Raw genomic sequence first — 18,855 nt, forward strand, 5'->3', positions numbered from 1 at the left:
GTGTCCTATCAACTCAGTTTCAAGAGAATAGTCAAGGATCACTGAGCACTTGAAGAAAGATTATGACATGAATAAAAGGAATTCAGATGAAACAGAGAATGTTTTGCCACAGATGCCTTCCACGGCAGAAGATATGTAGAGGCAGATAGATAGACAGGCAGGGATCTAATGCAGGCAAACACAACTTGTATTGGCCAGTCTCATCATGCTTGTGGTGAGCTGGGGGATTCCTAAATGGGTTGACCACAAAGGCACTCTGCCGGTTACTGAAGTTAATGTTAAGAAACTGATAGGAAGCCCTGGAACAGGAATACATTCTCAAGGCAGCCCTCTGCTGGAATGGAAAACGAGAGCTGGAACACAATCTATCAGTAATTTTTCGGGTTGCTACTTCTTTGCCTCCTTCCAAATTTTTGGGCACTGTGCCCAAGGGTTTTTTTGTTTGTTTGTTTGTTTTCTGGCGGGGAGGGGAGGCCCTTGCTGTGTCATAATAGGAAAAGGAACTGCATTCATTCCAGCTAAATGCACTGATTCAGGCTTCCAGTCTGGGAGTTCTCTTTCCCAACAGTTATTGGACCTGGACAGGCCAGCAGTGGCCCATGTCTGGTAACTAACATGCATGTCGGCACCAGCACTCATACAGTTTGATGTTGATGTCTACTTCCTGGGGTAGGTGGTATGTTTTAGAGGATTTATTGTTTCAAGCTGAGTTTAGATGCAGGGGAGTGGTACAGGTTGGAAGTGGTGTTGGAGGAAAGAAGTGAATGCAGTGGGAAAGCATTTGGCATTGGTTTTCCCATCATCATTTCCTACAAAAAGACATTAGACAAACTGATGCTTTTTCCCACTTAATGGAGAAGAAACAGGCAAGATGAGGTTGAGGCTCTCTCAATGGAAAATTTAATAAGCAAACAGCATCACAAAAAATAGGGGGTCAGGTCTGCCACATCCTAGGGGTTCCACATTCTCTCTCTCTCTTTTTTTTCTTTTAGAGAGAGAGAGTGTGTGTAAGTGGGGAAAGAGGCAGAGGGAAAGAGAGAATCTCAAGCAGCTCCATGCTCAGCATGGAGCCTGACACAGGGCTTGATCTCATGACCATGGGATCATGACCTGAGCCGAACACAAGAGTCAGATGCTCAACCTACTGAGCCACCCAGGCGTCCCTCCACATTCTCTTTAATAGGGATTGTGAAGTGGGTGAATAAATCGAGAGCCCAAAACAACACATGGTTTGGATGGAAAAAAAAGTAGGAAAGAAACAGAAGCAACATTTATCCAGCACATATTATGTACCAGGCAACGTTGGGCACTAACAATATGTAATCAATAGCTTTGGAGGTGGGGAGTGAAACATTTCAAAACCAATAATTCTCTTGCCTCAGAACTTTAGAGGCTCTAGTCTCTGAAGAAATTACTGTGCCTCAATAATGAGATCTACATGATTGGAAACTTAATTTTTCAAAGTAATAAAAATTAACCTGTAGATAAAATAGCTTGTTTCTAGATTTTGATTGAAAAATCATGGAAGTGGTAATAGTTTAAGCTGAACTGTCTCTCTCTCTCTTTTTTTTCCCCATGCTTTTTTGGTCTCAAAATGTATTCTTCAGACAAGTGCTTTTCAAACTGTGGGCAATTCAAAAGTGGCTCATGACAACAAAGCACTGGTGCAGAACTCTTGGGAAAATGTCAGGGACATCAGCAACAGCAGAAAGCCCACAGCTAAGAACTTGATCATCAGATCCCAGGAGTTCACTGGGCAGGGAACAATCTCTTGAGGGAGGGCCTCTGTGGAGGCAGTGGAGGACCTGTGAGCATGTGCTCTGCAGTCGTGTGTGCAAGTGATATGATATTGCCGAGTGTGGGCTTACACAGCTGTCAGGATGGAATCCCAAGATAAGTAGGGTGAGGACACAATGGATTCACGCAGCTGGCTCCAAGCAGAGAGTGTTTGCAGTTCCAGTTTTGGGAGTATCTGTGCTAGCAGCAAGAGATGATTCTCTGAATAACATGGCAGGCTAGGGGCCAGGACACTGGTAATTATAGGGAGACTTGACCTTGAATATGTCCTTGTTGGTAGAGAATGCAGAGATTGGGACTTTACCTGGAATGGTGCCAGTCAGCTGTCTCTCAGTAGGAGGCGGAGCCCTGTGGTTTTATGCTGCCCTCTCATGAATGAGGTGTGTGGGGAGAGGGAGTACTGTGGGACCAGGCCACCCATTTAATTGGTGTGGAATTTGGTTTGATTTTTTAAAAAATGCATCGAAGGCCTGCATTTTGTTGTTTGGGGTAGGAATAGGGATCCAAAACTCAGCTAGGACTGCTTCCACTTATAGTATGCTTTGTCCCAGGGATGTTTGGCTCTGAGCCCTGATTTATTTCCCAAAACTGCTCTGCATTTGGTACATGTTTTACCTCCCTGACTCTGGTCTTTTTCCATAACGTTTTAATCTCATTGTTAGAGCTTCCTTTTAGACCCAAAGTTCTGGAAAAGCTAGGGGATGCTTGGCAGAAAAGAATATATTAGAAAGATCATCAACTTTGAAATTTGGAGGCAAAAGATCCCCACTGGGGTTTTAAAGGTATTTGTACCCCAGTTGTCTTTTCTGTAAAATTAGGAAAATAGTACATTCTTTCAGAATTGCAAGAATTTATTAAGATAGGGTATAAAGTGGGTTTCAAACTATACACTGAGGTACAAGTGTCAGCTCTTGCTTTAAATGTGGGTTTTGAACTTACTGAGGCTGGATGATGAGGAGCCAGGATATTGAGAATACACCCTCAGAGACAGGAAGACTCTGATTATTTGCTCAGGACTGTATCCCTTCCTTAGTCGTATGGCAGAAGCTCTCTCCAAAGGGAGGGAATGGGGGCAGGTAGTGCAAGGAGGGGGGCCTGAGAAAGTTATTTTTTAGGAGGTATTAAAATTGAAGTGTTTGTTTATGGCAAAACCATTAGGCCAATGTACAGAGATACCACAAACTCAAAGAAAATGGATTATCAATGGCTAAGAATTTGGCTACTAGAGTAATACAATTTGGAATTGCTTGTTGGGTTCTCACTTCTATGAATTCTTAAAAAAATTTTTTTAACGTTTATTAATTTTTGAGAGACGGAGACCAAGCATGGGAGGGGGAGGGGCAGAGAGAGGGAGACACAGAATCCAAAGCAGTCTCCAGGCTCTGAGCTGTCAGTACAGAGCCCAACACGGGGCTGGAACCCATGAACTATGAGATCATGACCTGAGCTGAAGTCAGACACTTAACCGATGGAGCCACTCAGGTGTGCTAGCTACTTCTGTGAATTCTAAAAAGTTAGCAACTTCTGTAAAATTCAGTTCCTTCATTTGTAAAATTAGTATAATTTTATACTAAAGTTAGTATAATAACAAATAACAAGTAACAGGATAAGAATCAATTTCATTAAGAATTAAATGAGATAAAGTATATAAACAGTACAATGTCCGGTTTAAATTAAGCATCTAAGACATGTTAATCATTCAGGGGCACCTGGTGGCTCAGTTGGTTGGGCGTCCAGCTTTGGCATAGGTCATGATCTCGCTGGTCCCAAGTTCTAGCCCCACGTCGGACTCTGTGCTGACAGCTCGGAACCTGGAGCCTGTTTCAGATTCTGTATCTCCCTCTCTCTCTCTGCTCCTCCCCTACTCACACTCTGCCTCTCTCTCTCTCAAAAATAAAACATTAAAAAAAATGAAAAAAAGAAGAAGTGTTGATCATTCATATTATTGCTATAATTTGAAAAAGCTGCTTAAATATTAATGTGTTTCTAGCACATGTCAAAATTAGATTCACTTATTAATGAGAAAACCAGTAGGAAGACAAAGAAGCTGATTCTAAGAGCATGTGAAGTATAGGTGAAGCACACACACACACACACACACACAATTTTATACAGGTGCATATAAAATCACATACATGTAGGAAAAGGATGCTAAAATAAGATTGCTGTGTTAGACGTATGGCTAATTAATGTTTTACAGGGCAATAAAACCATATTATCTTTAGGGTTAACTCTTTAATTGAACTATACAAATTAAAATGACATCAATATATGCAAAACTTGCATGTTATAAGGCTAAAGTCATAAGGCTCTAAAAGGCCTGCCCCTTCATCAGTTGTGAATTGTTAGTCAAATACACTGAGATACTCTCTTAGACTGTCAGTTTAGGGTTAAGCAGGTATTCTGGAAAATGCTTAAGCTCAATAACAAAGATCTAATCAATCATCTGTTTATATTCCTCCATGTTTGGGATATACTTTTCTTTAACGTTATTAAAATAATTTTTGGAAGGAACAACCTAGATAGAAGATATTGAGCAGAAACGAGACAACTTATTATGGTAACTCCTCTCCATCAAACCAACCAAGGTCTTCTTGATTTCAGAAATCAGGAAGGTAGGAGGAAAAGGGGTCCAACATCTGGAGCTTTTACTGCCTACAACAGTGATCTCAACCTTGGCTGCATTTTGAAATCGTCCGAGAAACTTTGGAAAATACCGCTGCTGGGGCCCCATTTCAAAACTTCTGACTTAGTTGGTTTGTACTCTGGCCTGAGAATCAGAATTTATACGAAACTTCAGGTGATTCTACTATGCAGCCACAGTTGAGAACTTTGGAGCTACAACTTACAACTTTTTCAAATATTCTAAGAGGTGAAAACCAGCCTATTTCATTAGTTGACCTTGTGAATTTAGTTCACTTCAGAAATAAAATATCCCTTTTCATCTGGGCAATTCCGAAATGTATGCCAGGGTATGAAAGGATAAGGCTGCCTGGTCCCAAACCTAGGTAATTTGTGATGCAGTTGATAGAGCCTAGCATTTGGATCAAGGTGACTAGCCGCTGAATCTGTTTTAACTTTTACCAACTGAGGAGTCAATTTTTTTATCTGTAAAATGAAGAATCAAACAAATTCAGGGGTGGTTTAAAGAGGATATAGGATAATATATATGAAAATAATTTTCAAATGTTAATATGCCATTGAAGTGTGAGTTGTCATCCAGGCATTTGGGTTTACCTTTCATTTTCCCCTGAGCTTAAGCTTTTTGGTCCAATATGGCAGGGGCCTCTGTCAGTTTAGGGAGAAAGTTATTAATAACTGAAGCAGGGGGCATAAATCGGGGTGAAAGCATTTTTTTCACACCTGTGCCACATTTTAGTTAGAATCTGAAGTTATCAGCTTTAATGGAGTAAGGGGATAATAGAAAGCTTTTCTTGTTTTATATGACACATCTATAATATGCACCGTGGCCAGGCTGTCCTCAGAAAGGTTTCAAAAAGGCTGCTCTAGTTTAATCATATCCTATTCACTTTGTTGAGGGAGGCATCCCCACCCTATGATTATGGGGATGGCTGAGCACACAACACTCAGCGATGGACAGACAGGGTAACAGAAGGTTAATAGTCACATATACTTACAACCCAGGAGTGCAGGGCACAGCACCTGATGCAGGTCCACAAGGGGTTGCATTCAGGAACAGGGTGAACAACCAGGGGCTGGGGGAGGCAGGCTTTCTAGCATTGAGAGGACTAAGTACCCACTACTTCCAACGCAAGAAGGTAACTGGCTTATTTGAATAGTTTCTCAAACTGACAGGGCACTGAAACTCTGGGATACTCAGGGGTGAGCAGGGACTGTGCTTGGTCCCTCTGATAGGAAGGGTTGTTTGGGTAGGAGACCTCACAGTGGGACCGGAGTGGAGAGAAGAATGCATAGTTAGGCTATTTGAAGCTCTTCTGGTTTCCCCCAGATGTTGAGATAACACATAATGTTGGGCCTTAATTTTAGGTCTTAGATCACACGCACACATTCACAAAAATCACACGTTTGCATTTATGCTCTAAAGCAAAGCTATGCATATGTATGCGGGTATATATTATGTATGAAATTAAATGATCAAAAAGAAAGCTACAGCTCTTTGATCATCCATGCTGAATAGCTAGTTTTGTTTTGCATACGGTAACTAACTAATGAGTGACAGGATTTTTTAATCTGACAGAGTTTAGGGCAGGCTGCCCCCAAATATGCCACTTTGGCAAACTGCTTATTTTAAATTCAAGTTATTTAAGAATCAGCCAGTGCAAAATGAACAATCTGACCCTTTTTGTCCCCCTGAAAGCAAGAAATAAATCTCCCATGTGAATGGTACCTTCCCTGTACCAAGAGGTAGAGGGATCCTTACCATCAGAGACAGGGAATTCAGGGCCAAAGAAGCCTATATAAACAAATCTTGTTGCTTTTACTAACTTACTACCCCCACATAAATTCTGTTTAGAATTTTTTACTAAGTGAAGCCTCAAAACATGAAATTTTCTTTGTCCTCTGAATTTCTCACAGATTTATGTGTTTGTGTATGTGTTTTATTTGCTTTTGTTTTTGGTTTTTTTTTGGGGGGGTCTAAATTGTATAAAACCTGCATGTCTTGGTTATTTCTTTGGGTCTCAATTTTATTATTGGGCTCCATGCATACAAAATTAATTTTTTTCCTGTTAAGCTGTCTCATGTGAATTTAATTCTTTGACCAGCCAGAAGACCTTGAGGGGTGGAGGATAATTTTTCCTTCCCCACAAATCACCACTGAGAAGTTGAGTTTCAGCTTAAATAATCAATTTAGCTATGATGTGAGGCTGGATGGAGAGGTCATACAAGAATAAGAAGATTGTGTTAATTTTGGTTGTTAATTTTTTATTTTGCCTTCATTAAAGAACATAGGAGAAGAACATTTTAGGGAGAAGACAATTTCACACGGCTGAGTTTTTGATGTGTATTCAAGACATTCAGGTGGGGATGTTTGATAATCTGTTGACAGTGCAGGACATAAGTATAAACTAGACAAATACACTTGGCAGCTATCAATTGTATAGAACGTATGTATGGAGTGACTGCATGTTTATCTCCAGAGCTGCCTAGGGCAAGGTACTGACCATTAGCCGATCCGATGGAATGCGTTTACTAAAGATAAACGTTATTTTATAACCACGTCTCTGAACTGCTTTGGGGCAGGATGCAACAACTTGGAAACATTATCTAGTAATAATAATTGGATTATAATAGTTCAAGAATAATAATAATTGCATCAGGTTTCAGCAGAGCCTGGGGGACAGTTCAGGCTGGTCACATAGGTCTACTATGTCTACAAGACCAGCTCATTTTAAGAGTAGCAGACTTTGGACTTGTTGGTATCAAGAAGTTTCTCATATATGTTGCTGGTGGTTCGAGACCTGAAGACAAAGTGCATGTTGTGCAACCCAGTGGTGGGAGGGCAAAGAGGCCTGTGCCAGACAGAAATATCTGGACACCTTTCATTGTATACCCTTCTGATATTGCTGTACGTTACTTGAGATAAAGCTGTTATTAGTATATAAAAGGTTTGAAGCTTGTGAGCCCTTTTAGCAGTTGAATACTTAAGGCAATTAACAGATAATTAACCATCAATAGATGTTATTTAAATTGTAGGATAAGAGAGAGGACGTTGGAAATTTCAAGTACTTCAACATTTAATGACAGGCAGGGAAGAAGACATCTGGTATACTGTATATAACATCACGAGGTAAATAAGGCAGGGTTTTTTTGGTTTTGTTTTGTTTTTGTTTTTGCTGTTGTTGTTGTTAGTAAGGCAGGTTTTGATATTCATGTGTACAGAAGAAGAAATCTCAGAATGAGAGACATTTTCAGGTTTCCAAGGCCACGCAACAGATCTTTAGACTCCTAAATCTGGCCCCTTCAACTACATCACATTGCTTCTTGATTAAAACTAGTCTTTAGAAACATTCTCTAGAGAAACCTTTGAAAAGTGCAAAAAAAAAAAAAAAAAAAATCCTTACAGAGGTTTTGTGGCTTTCCCTGACCAGAAGAGATGTTAAAAAATAGAATCTTCACCATGTTACAATTAGGATTCTGAGACATCTCTGTCCAACAAGGAAAGAAGTCTGTTGCTTCCTATATTAGTGAATCTTCATTTATAGGATTTTTTTTTAAATCAATTGAGACATTCCCATTAATGGCTAGAATAATCTCCCCTCCCTCAAACTGCCTTTAAATAAGGTCATATTATCTCCTTGTATTTGCCCCCTCTCTAGCACAATATTGGAACATGGTGTGTCCATAACATACCTTGGAATCATATATTTTACACTGCTAGTGTTAGTGTAATTTGCTTATTATAGCACATATATTGCTGAGTTAAATGTCACTTAAAAATGGATTCCTATTTTAAGAGCCACAAACTGTGGGCTATGATGAAACTGAGCTCCGGGCAGCTCCTAATTTGGGAAGGCTTTGTAGCTCTTTCTGTCACTGGGTAACTTTCCTTTGCCAGTCCTCAAAATGCTGGTAGCCTTCTTCTATTCTGTAAATATCTTAATCCTGGAGGTCACACCCAATAAGCACACATCACCAGGCATGACTGTCAATTCAGTGTCAACATTAGTATATTTAAAATGTCAAACATATTTACAGTGAAACCAGTTACATATAATCTACATTATTTATTTACCATTTAGAAAAAGGTTTACAAAACTATTTATATAGGAAACTTCTAGCAAATTCCTTCAGTATTTGAAAAATGAATATATCCCTGAATTTATCAGTTTCCACATCTGGGCTTTTATGGAACCATATGTATATTTCCTTCTACTGAACTTAGTAAATATTAATGAACAATATGTGTGTTCATCATTGTGTTCCATACTGGGTGTGTAAATTAAATAGTATTTCAACATATGATTGTGTTTTGCAGTAGCTTATGATACAATTGGGGCGGGGCTGGGGAAATTGACTCCTGAAGCAGTGGATGAAAGGCAGAATTTGATCAAGTAGGTAAGAAGAGAAATAGAAGAATAAGGGCCCTGTGATACTTCATTAATTCAAAATTTATATTGACCGCTGACCAACGCAGGAGTTAGGCACCAACTCCTGGGAAGTCAAAAATTTGTGTATAACTTTTGAGTCTCCCAAACTTAACTACTCATAGCCTACTGCGACCAGAAGCCTTTACGGATAACATAAGCAGTTGATTAACACATATTTTGTATGTTATATGTACTACATACTGTATTCTTATAATAAAGTAGGCTAGAGAAAAGAAAATGTTATTAAGAAAATCATAAGGAAAAGAAAGTACATTTATAGTCCTGTGGTGTATTTATTGAAAAAAATCTGCATAAAAGTGGACCCATGCAGTTCAAACCTGTGTTGTTCACAGGTGAACTGTACTTATTAAACATATGATAGTTAATCCTCAGAACAGTCCTCTATGTTAGGTGTTAATATCTCTGTTTATACATGGGGTCACTGAGATATAAACATCATAAAGCTTACTTGGCCAGTGAGTGAGGTGATCAGAACCCAGGTCATTTGACTACAAAGCCTGCTTGGGGCCACTGCATTTGTCTTCACCGACACATTTACTAATGACTTCTTCCTCACTTGTGTTGAAAGGTTCTGTCCTTTACCGTTGACTTGTGGTTTCTGTGATCCTCTGTTTCCATGATTTCCCAATACAAGTCTTGATTTTCTATCAAGCTCTGATCTCACAGTGACAGCTGTTTACTGACCATCCCTCTTAGATGTACGTCCAGCAGTTGACGTTCAGGTCTAAATTCTAGCTCTTTATTTTCCCTCTTTACTTCCCTTTTCTGTGTCCTGGAATTGAAATCTTAGTCACATTCAATACTTGAACTTTCATCTATTCTCACCATCGTGATCATTAATCTAGCAAATCCTGCTAATTCCTCCATCACTACAAATGCCTGGAGGCTCAAAGAGACGGGGCTGTCCTAACTACAAGATAAGTAAGTTTGATTCCTTTGATTCAAGGAAATGTTCTTGTGCAAACTAGGATAATAACACCTATTCACAGAATTTTTGTAAAAACTAACTGTGTAAAGCACTTAGCATAGTTCCTGGCACATAGTGAGCATTTTAAAAATGTAAAATATTAATACTAGCATTAATGTTCTTGAATCCATTGAATGATTATTTTAAGTATGACAATCTGTACTTTGTGAGGATTATTCATTTACCTATAAATGACATAGTGTATGTAAAACTACTAGCTTGGTACATAGCGTTCATTATGTGTTAATTACCCCCCCTTCTCCCATATAGACCTCCAAGGTCTAGGATTCTACGTTAAATATGTGTATTATTTATGTAGAGATTTGTATGTTAAGTAGGTGAAAATGCTTACTGAAAGTAAATTGAGATTAAATACGTACAGAACCATGTAACTCTTGATATTTGCTTAGAAGTTAACTGTGGCTATTTCAAACCAAGATCTTTGTTTGAGCCGCCATCTTTTCTTTTCTGTGAGGTTCTGTATCTCTTCTTATGAAAGTGTTACTTGTGCTTGGCCTCCTCTGGTGTGTGGTGATGGTCAATGCACTTGGGACCAGCTTTGTGCCACCAGAAGTCTGTGGGTTAATACATGTGCGTGAGAGACATTGTATTGCATTTACAGGTACCACGCATGGAATGATACAAATAGACTATAATGGGGAAAAAAAGACGGAAAAAATAGAAATAAATAAAGAAAGAAGCACTATATAGAGATGCAAGTTTTGGAAAGAGGGCAACTTCGCAACAAAAGAATACAGTTAAGAATAGTTCTTCCTACACTGCTTCCTGCTTGGGCTTCATCTGCTCTTCAAGGAACATGACTTTAGTGAAGCCCCAGTTGAGAAGATTTTGAGATGTAGTTCCCATGGCAACAAGCTCCGAGGTGACATAAATCCAAAGGAACTTTTCTTGGTTGTTCTATCATCCAAACAAGAATCTTCTCAGGCTTCTAGAGAAAAGTCGGTTTTTAATGAAGCTTGGGTCTTCTTTGCTGTCTGTGCCCCATGGAGCCCTTTTCCTGTGGGTCTTATTTCAGGTTTGTGATGATGATTTATTTTCTTTAATTGTGAGTTGACTAGAGAAGGAATGAGAGCAGGGACTGGGATTTATTGTAATCACCACAGCAGTGGCAAATTTCTAAGTATAAGATTTGTGCTTAAGGTCTTAAGTGATTTAAACATATATCCCTCGTGTGAAGCATAGGCAAGCACTGGGAATGCACAAAAGTCACCCAACATTCACACACAAAAGACATACACACATACACAGGACTGATACAAGGGTTGTAATTAGCTTGCCAAGTGGAGAACAGACAGGTGCCAAAGCAATTCTTCTTTTTTAAAAATTTTTTTAAATGTTTATTTTTGAGAGAGAGAGAGAGAGAGACAGAGAGACAGAGTGTGAGAGGGGGAGGGGCAGAGAGAGAGGGAGACACAGAATCTGAATCAGGCTCCAGGCTCTGAGCTGTCAGCACAGAGCCCGACGTGGGGCTTGAACTCATGAACCATGAGATCGTGACCTGAGCTGAAGACAGATGACCAATCGACTGAGCCACCCAGGCACCCCAGCAATTCTGATTATAAACCCAGTACAAGGTGACTCCCCACCAAAATGCACCTCTCATCAATTGAGCGCTGTTTCAAAATTCATAAGTAGAGATCTCTCTCTCTCTCTCTCTCTCTTTTTTTTTTTTGGTTATAGATTTTGTCTTTGTAAAAAAAAATATGCCTGGAAGAGGGTGTGGAATGTGGATGATCCCCAACAAGTCCTTAGTGGACTGTGTTGATGAATTTGTGAGCTCTTTCCTGAGAACTGCTTTTGACAATTGAAGGTAGAGCATGCATTAGGACTGTGAGTTGTTTGGGGAAGGGGAATTTTTACCGAGACTAGAAATGGGCACAAAAAGGAAAGATCAGAGGCTGTGAATGAAACCTCACCTGACCTCATAATTTGGCCTCTGTGGTGTGGTAGAGTGTGGTTCTAAGAAAAATAGGGCATCCATGGTGGGACAGGAAGCAGGGACAGGTGGAATATTCAAGGATCCTGATCCTGTCTGTGATTAAGTTACATTGGAGAGTTGGGCCTTAGATAAACTTCTGAAGAAAAAAAACACTGCTTCAGCTTTCTCTTATTTCTGTCAATCAGCTCTCCTCACTTCCTCCCTATATTAGCCTCTCTTTTGCCCTTACAGGCTCATCTAGCTCTTAGCAGGCTTTTTCTCTCTCTCATTCCCTCCCTAAATTATATATATTTTATGTAGGTTTTCTTTTCTTTTTTTTGCCTTTATTATTATTTTTTAATATGAAATTTATTGTCAAATTGGTTTCCATACAACACCCAGTGCTCTTTCCAATGAGGTGCCTTCCTCAATGCCCATCACCCATCCTCCCCCCCCTTACCCCCCATCAACCCTCAGTTTGTTCTCAGTTTTTAAGAGTCTCTTATGTTTTGGCTCCCTCCCTCTCTAACGTTTTTTTTTTTCCCTTCCCCTCCCCCCATGGTCTTCTGTTAAGTTTCTCAGGATCCCCATAAGAGTGAAAACATATGGTATCTCTCTTTCTCTGTATGACTTACTTTACTTAGCATAACACTCTCCAATTCCATCCACGTTGCTACAAAAGGCCATATTTCATTCTTTCTCATTGCCACGTAGTATTCCATTGTGTATATAAACCACAATTTCTTTATCCATTCATCAGTTGATGGACATGTAGGCTCTTTCCATAATTTGGCTATTGTTGAGAGTGCTGCTGTAAACATTGGGGTACAAGTGCCCCTATGCATCAGCACTCCTGTATCCCTTGGGTAAGTTCCTAGCAGTGCTATTGCTGGGTCATAGGGTAGGTCTATTTTTAATTTTTTGAGGAACCTCCACACTGTTTTCCAGAGTGGCTGCACCAGTTTGCATTTCCAACAGTTTAAGAGGGTTCCTGTTTCTCCACATCCTCGCCAGCATGTATAGTCTCCTGATTTGTTCCTTTTAGCCACTCTGACTGGCATGAGGTGGTATCTGAGTGTTGTTTTGATTTGTATTTGCCTGATGAGGAGCAACGTTGAGCAACTCTTCATGTGCCTGTTGGCCATCTGGATATCTTCTTTAGAGAAGTGTCTATTCATGTTTTCTGCCCATTTCTTAACTGGATTACTCATTTTTTGGGTGTGGAGTTTGGTGACTTCTTTATAGATTTTGGATACTAGCCCTTTGTCCGATATGCCAAATATCTTTTCCCATTCTGTTGGTTGCCTTTTAGTTTTGTTGGTTGTTGCAGTGCAGAAGCTTTTTATCTTCATGAGGTCCAATAGTTCATTTTTGCTTTTAATTAATTCCCTTGCTTTTGGAGATGTGTCAAGTAAGAAATTGCTGCGGCTGAGGTCAGAGAGGTTTTTCCTGCTTTCTCCTCTAGGGTTTTGATGGTTTCCTGTCTCACATTCAGGTCCTTTATCCATTTTGAGTTTATTTTTGTGAATGGTGTAAGAAAGTCTAGTTTCATTCTTCTGCATGTTGCTGTCCAGTTCTCCCAGCACCATTTGTTAAAGAGACTGTCTTTTTTCCATTGGATATTCTTTCCTGCTTTGTCAAAGATTAGTTGGCCATACTTTTGTGGGTCTAATTCTGGGGTTTCTAGTAGGTTTTCTATAAACATTTATCAAGGTTTTTCCATGTGTCAGCCTCTTTGCTAGGCTCTTATGATTTAATTTATCCCTCACAACAGTCTTATGGATTATTATCATTATTCCCATTTCACAGATGAGGAAGGGTGAAAATCTGAGATGAAAAAATGTTTTCTGAGGTGCTGCAAGCCAGGTCTGACATTTGGTTCTAAAGATACAAACATGAATAAACTTAGTTCTTACCTGTCCCGGCTCAGGGAGGTATATGGATGGTCACAAAGACAGCAAGATGTCAGGAGGAGCTTCAGTGGATCTAAGTCAAGATACTAGGACTTTCTGGCTAATGTCCATTAGGGTATGAGCTGGTAATGATTTGAGATCCTGTTCCTTCTAGTATTTTGGCATTTTGTTAGGGCATACTCAAGACATAAAAATTCTCTGATATGTGGATTTTTTGGTACTTGATAAATTTAGTGATTCATATTTATTTCCCTGACCTGGAATCAAACAGGTTTGGGTGAGGCTGTTTCTTCCCAGGTGGAGTAAGGAACATTTTGGTCAAACTTGCTCCAAATACTGTTTTGGGAGCACTTCAGCTGAGAAAAGCCGTGCTGGGGACAAGGACTTATATGGAGGTAGCTTATTTCTGGAAGTGATCTAAGGGAAGAGGAAGAGTGAAGCAGGGAAGGATGGAAAGCCAATCCAAGGCAGGCCATTACGGTGTTTGCCTCAATGGGAAATTCACAACCCGTCTCTCTGAGGCCCCATTGAGAATCCATGAGGAATGGAGCACTAGAGACACAGAAGAGCAAAGCATTTATCCACTGACTCCCAGGGGTGTTAACTCCTTCACACCTGCAGGTTTGCACATGCACCAGAGTGGCTGGGGGGATTCCAGCAGACAGTCTGTGTGGTGGCAGCAGTCCAAAGTGGTGCAGCTGGTGAACTGTGCTTCTTGACTACAACTGCGTGCAGCCAGCTGCCACAGCAACAGCAGAAGCCAAAAAGATGGGCTGAAACGAGGCAGAAACAATGTCCGACACAGACAGCCTGGTGATGGGACAGGGCCTTGCAAAATTGTTCAGAGCAGAGGGTAGATGCTACCACAGCTATAAGGCAGGGGCCACGTTATGTGATTTTTACTGTGCCAAAAAGTTTAGAAAGGCCTTTTGCTCCATTTAACTCTTTTTTGAAAGTCCATACTTTGTCCTTTGTCTTACTGTTGTCCTTGGAGTTAAAGCATCCTGTCTGAATTACAAGATAGAACATTGCCTGGAGGGACTGCTGTATTAAGCCACTGATGCCTGATAGTAGCCTGTTAGACTAATTGGTCTTCCTCAGCACATCTGATCATGTCATTCCCCTGATCATGCCATTCTTCTGTTCAAAATGTTCCATGGATTCACACTGCATACACATTTCTTGACATGGCATTTAAGTCTCTCCCTACTATAACCCTGGGGTGCTGTTCTAAGTTTGATGTCCAATTATGCCCTTTCCTTGTGCTCTGTATTGTACTCAGCCAAGTCAAAGAGCAGGTGGGCTTCTTTTAGAAAGGCTGGAAAACCCCTCCAACTGGAGAAGTTAGAGATTCAAGTTCGATTCCAGACTCCACCACCAACCAGCTGTGTGACTAGCTGGACCTCAGTTTTCCTGTCTGGGTGATGTAGGGTTGGAGGGCTAGATCAGTGAATCCCAAACCTGGCTAAACACCCCAATCACCAGGGACAGATTTAGAGGTAAAAACAGATCATAAAGGTCTACTTCTGGGATTTGAATTTATTATGTTTGCATTGGAGCAGCAGTAAATGCACTTTTTTTTTTTTAAAAGATAGAAACTCTTCAGTTTATTTTTTTTTTATTTTTTTTTTTAATTTATTTTTTCAACGTTTATTTTTGGGGCAGAGAGAGACAGAGCATGAACGGGGGAGGGGCAGAGAGAGAGGGACACACAGAATCGGAAAGAGGCTCCAGGCTCTGAGCCATCAGCCCAGAGCCTGACGCGGGGCTCGAACTCCCAGACCGCGAGATCGTGACCTGGGTGAAGTCGGACGCTTAACCGACTGCGCCACCCAGGCGCCCCGTAAATGCACTTTTAATATGCATAGGCTCATCTAACTCAACTGTTAGGACTAGATGGTTTTTAATATTGCTTCAAATCTGAGACCCCAAAAGTGTGAATTAGCTGTCACTGGGCTCAAGCAAGACACTGAGATACTGAGGCACAGTGGGATAACTTCTGTCATGAGGGAGAGTTAGAAAAAAGAGCAAAGTAAGCAAAATAGGGACATAAACGTTGGTGGTTTGGTAGGAAGAAGGGAGTTCAAGCTACGAGGTCATCAGAGTCAGTATTAGCTCACTGGGAGCCTCCTGAAAGAGAGCTGACAGGGTAGAGGGCAGGGGCCATCAAAAATTCCAACAATTTAGCAATTTTGGAAAAAATAGTTCTTAACAGATGGGGATTTTTCTTTACTGCTAAACTCCCAATTCCAAGGGATTACAAGGAAAGTCTGTTTCTCCCTGAACTAGATATTATGGGATTTCTGTGATAAACTGAAATTTAAGTGGTGTATGGAATATCCTTCTCTGAACTTGAATAGCATTTTACTTTTACCTTTTCTGTATTTTATCATATCTTTTTCAGCATATTAAGTTCAGTGTATTCTATCTTATCTTTTCCAAGAGATTGTCAGACCCTTGAAGGCAAGAACCCTGCTTACATATTTTATTATCTCCCATAGGCAGATGTTAAACACAATTACTAAGAACACCAGATTTGGAGTAAGATGGACCTAGATTTAATACGGCCTTTTTAATTTAACATCTGGTGAATTACTGCACCTCTAAAACAGGAGTGATTAAACCCAGTTCATAGGATTTGGGGGAGAATTAAAAGGAAGTATTGTTTGTGAAATGATTTTGGATCCTGGACTGCTGGGGTCGGTATAGAAGTGCTAGGAATGTTTGGTATATATAATAAGTTCTTAATAAATGGTAAGTGATTATTTTTGCACAATGCTTTGCATTTTACTGAGTAGATGTTAGTTGGATAAATGAATAATTTTTCTAAAAGCCCATTCAAATATTATCAAGGGTACAAGCAAATATTCATTTTTTTAAAAAGTTAGTTTCTAGGGCTGTGATCCCGGGGGATCCTCTGACTTTCTACTTCTAATCAGGTCCCCAGATCTCTAAACCTAGAAAAACACTGCTCAGTCTCCTGTCACCAGCTGGCACTGATTATAGGTAAGGATCCTGTCTCCCTTCTACAAACTGGAAAATAGCCTTGGGGCAAAGCCTCCATGAAATATCACCTTCTTTAGCTCAGAACAAATTCTAAGGCCGTCCAAATTCTGATCCTTCAAACAGGACAGGAGCTAAAATGGTCTGTGCTTTGTTCCTTTATCTGTGTTAGCATTATAGCCATTTATCTGTCTGAACGATTGAGGATAAGAACGGGACTGAAAGGCACAATTGAGGCTCTGGGCTGAAGAAGGGTGAGTGACTGAATCCGAGCTGAACTTTTCCTAAGTCCCCAACCTCAGGTAGTAAAGGCTTTGGGGAAGACCCTCTCCCATGGGTGACCATGGAGTGGAAACTCCAGGCACAGTGGGCTGGCTCCCACCACTTAAGCGGACTCTCCTCAGGTATTGGCCCGAGGTTTTATAATCCTGAGCATAAGCTGGAGTTGGAAGGACACAATAAATAGACCAAAGACCCAGAAGACTCCTGAGCTCATCCTTGAGACCCTTCTTCGCAGCAGCATCTGCCCTCACCATGGAGAAAGGTCCATCCTCCAGAGGGTACTCTAGTGGCAGACTCCTTAGGGGGCTGTGAGAACAGACACACAGGCATCCTGAAAGGCCTTTCTGCAAGTCCAAAATCTCTTTGTGTGGATCAGGTTTTCAAGAATGGGAGGATCAGGTTTTCAAGAAGGGGCCTCTGTCTCTGTCTCCCTTTCTAAGTGACTTTTTCCTCTTGTTTCCACAGAATGCCTTTAATGAGAATGGCAGCTGAGAACTCCTCTGTGACAGAATTTATCCTTGCGGGCTTAACCAACCAGCCCGGACTCCGGATGCCCCTCTTCTTCCTGTTTCTAGGTTTCTATGTGGTCACTGTGATGGGGAACCTGGGTCTGATAACCCTGATTGGGCTGAATTCTCACCTGCACACCCCCATGTACTTCTTCCTCTTCAACTTGTCCTTCATAGATTTTTGCTATTCCACTGTTATCACTCCCAAGATGCTGATGAGTTTTGTCTCAAAGAAGAACATCATCGCCTACGCAGGGTGTATGACTCAGCTCTTCTTTTTTCTTTTCTTTGTTGTCTCTGAGTCCTTCATCCTGTCAGCAATGGCATATGACCGCTACATCGCCATCTGTAACCCACTGGTGTACACAGCCACCATGTCTCCTCGGGTCTGCTCGCTTCTTCTGTTGGGTGTCTATGTGATGGGGTTTGCTGGGGCCATGGCCCACACGACATGCATGGTGAGACTGACCTTCTGTGCCAACAATCTGGTTGACCACTACATGTGTGACATCCTTCCCCTTCTTGAGCGCTCTTGCACCAGCACCTATGTAAATGAGCTGGTAGTTTTCGTTGTCGTGGGCATTGATATTGGCGTGCCCACAGTTACCATCTTCATTTCTTATGCCCTCATCCTCACCAGCATTCTCCATATTCGTTCCACTGAGGGCAGGTCCAAAGCCTTCAGCACATGCAGCTCTCACATAATTGCTGTTTCTCTTTTCTTTGGGTCAGGGGCATTTATGTACCTCAAACCATCCTCTCTTTTACCTATGAATCAGGGGAAAGTGTCCTCCTTGTTCTATACCACCGTTGTGCCCATGCTCAACCCGCTAATCTATAGCTTAAGAAATAAAGACGTCAAAGTTGCTCTGAAGAAATCATTGAGCAAAAAGACATTCTCTTGAGAAAGGGACAATACTTAGGAAAGCGTTGTTTTTTTTCTCTTTCCTTATGTAATTCAGGTTCCATTGGTTACATAGAGGAAACTTTAAATCTTTCTCGAAGTTTATCCTCCCCATTTTATTTATCCTTAAAGCTATAAGGTACTCAATATTTAGAGGATCTTAAGAATCACTTAATTCAGTTCGCTTATATTTCTGAGGATAGGTCCAGGTTTATGTACCTTCTCCAAGGTCATTCAGTTACTCAGCAGCAGAACTGTGACAAGGATGTAGGCTCTTGATTTCTAATTCTAGTGGCCTTCCACTATGGCTCATTTTCTTCCTCCATTAGCCCTGGAAGATTTCATTTCAAATGTGAACTGATCTAGGATGTTAAGATCCAGTTCTATCTACAGAAATTTCATGCAACTTTTCAAGGGCTAATTTTAAATACCACATTTTTGCAGAGAAGG

At 40.7% G+C, this 18,855-nt stretch overlaps 1 protein-coding gene across 1 annotated transcript; it reads left to right on the top strand.

The window, feature by feature from the left end:
- Positions 1-10,866: 10,866 nt before the first annotated feature.
- On the top strand, positions 10,867-18,464 carry LOC112865561 (olfactory receptor 8B8). The gene is made up of 3 exons (XM_025928672.2): positions 10,867-10,891; positions 16,647-16,713; positions 17,458-18,464. The coding sequence occupies exon 3, from the start codon at positions 17,459-17,461 to the stop codon at positions 18,404-18,406; it is 948 nt and encodes a 315-aa protein (XP_025784457.1). The 5' UTR covers positions 10,867-10,891; positions 16,647-16,713; position 17,458; the 3' UTR covers positions 18,407-18,464.
- The last annotated feature ends 391 nt before the right edge of the window (positions 18,465-18,855 follow it).

Source organism: Puma concolor, chromosome D1 (genome assembly GCF_028749965.1).
Source record: "Puma concolor isolate L17-30 chromosome D1, mPumCon1.1.hap2, whole genome shotgun sequence".
Classification (NCBI taxonomy): domain Eukaryota; kingdom Metazoa; phylum Chordata; class Mammalia; order Carnivora; family Felidae; genus Puma; species Puma concolor.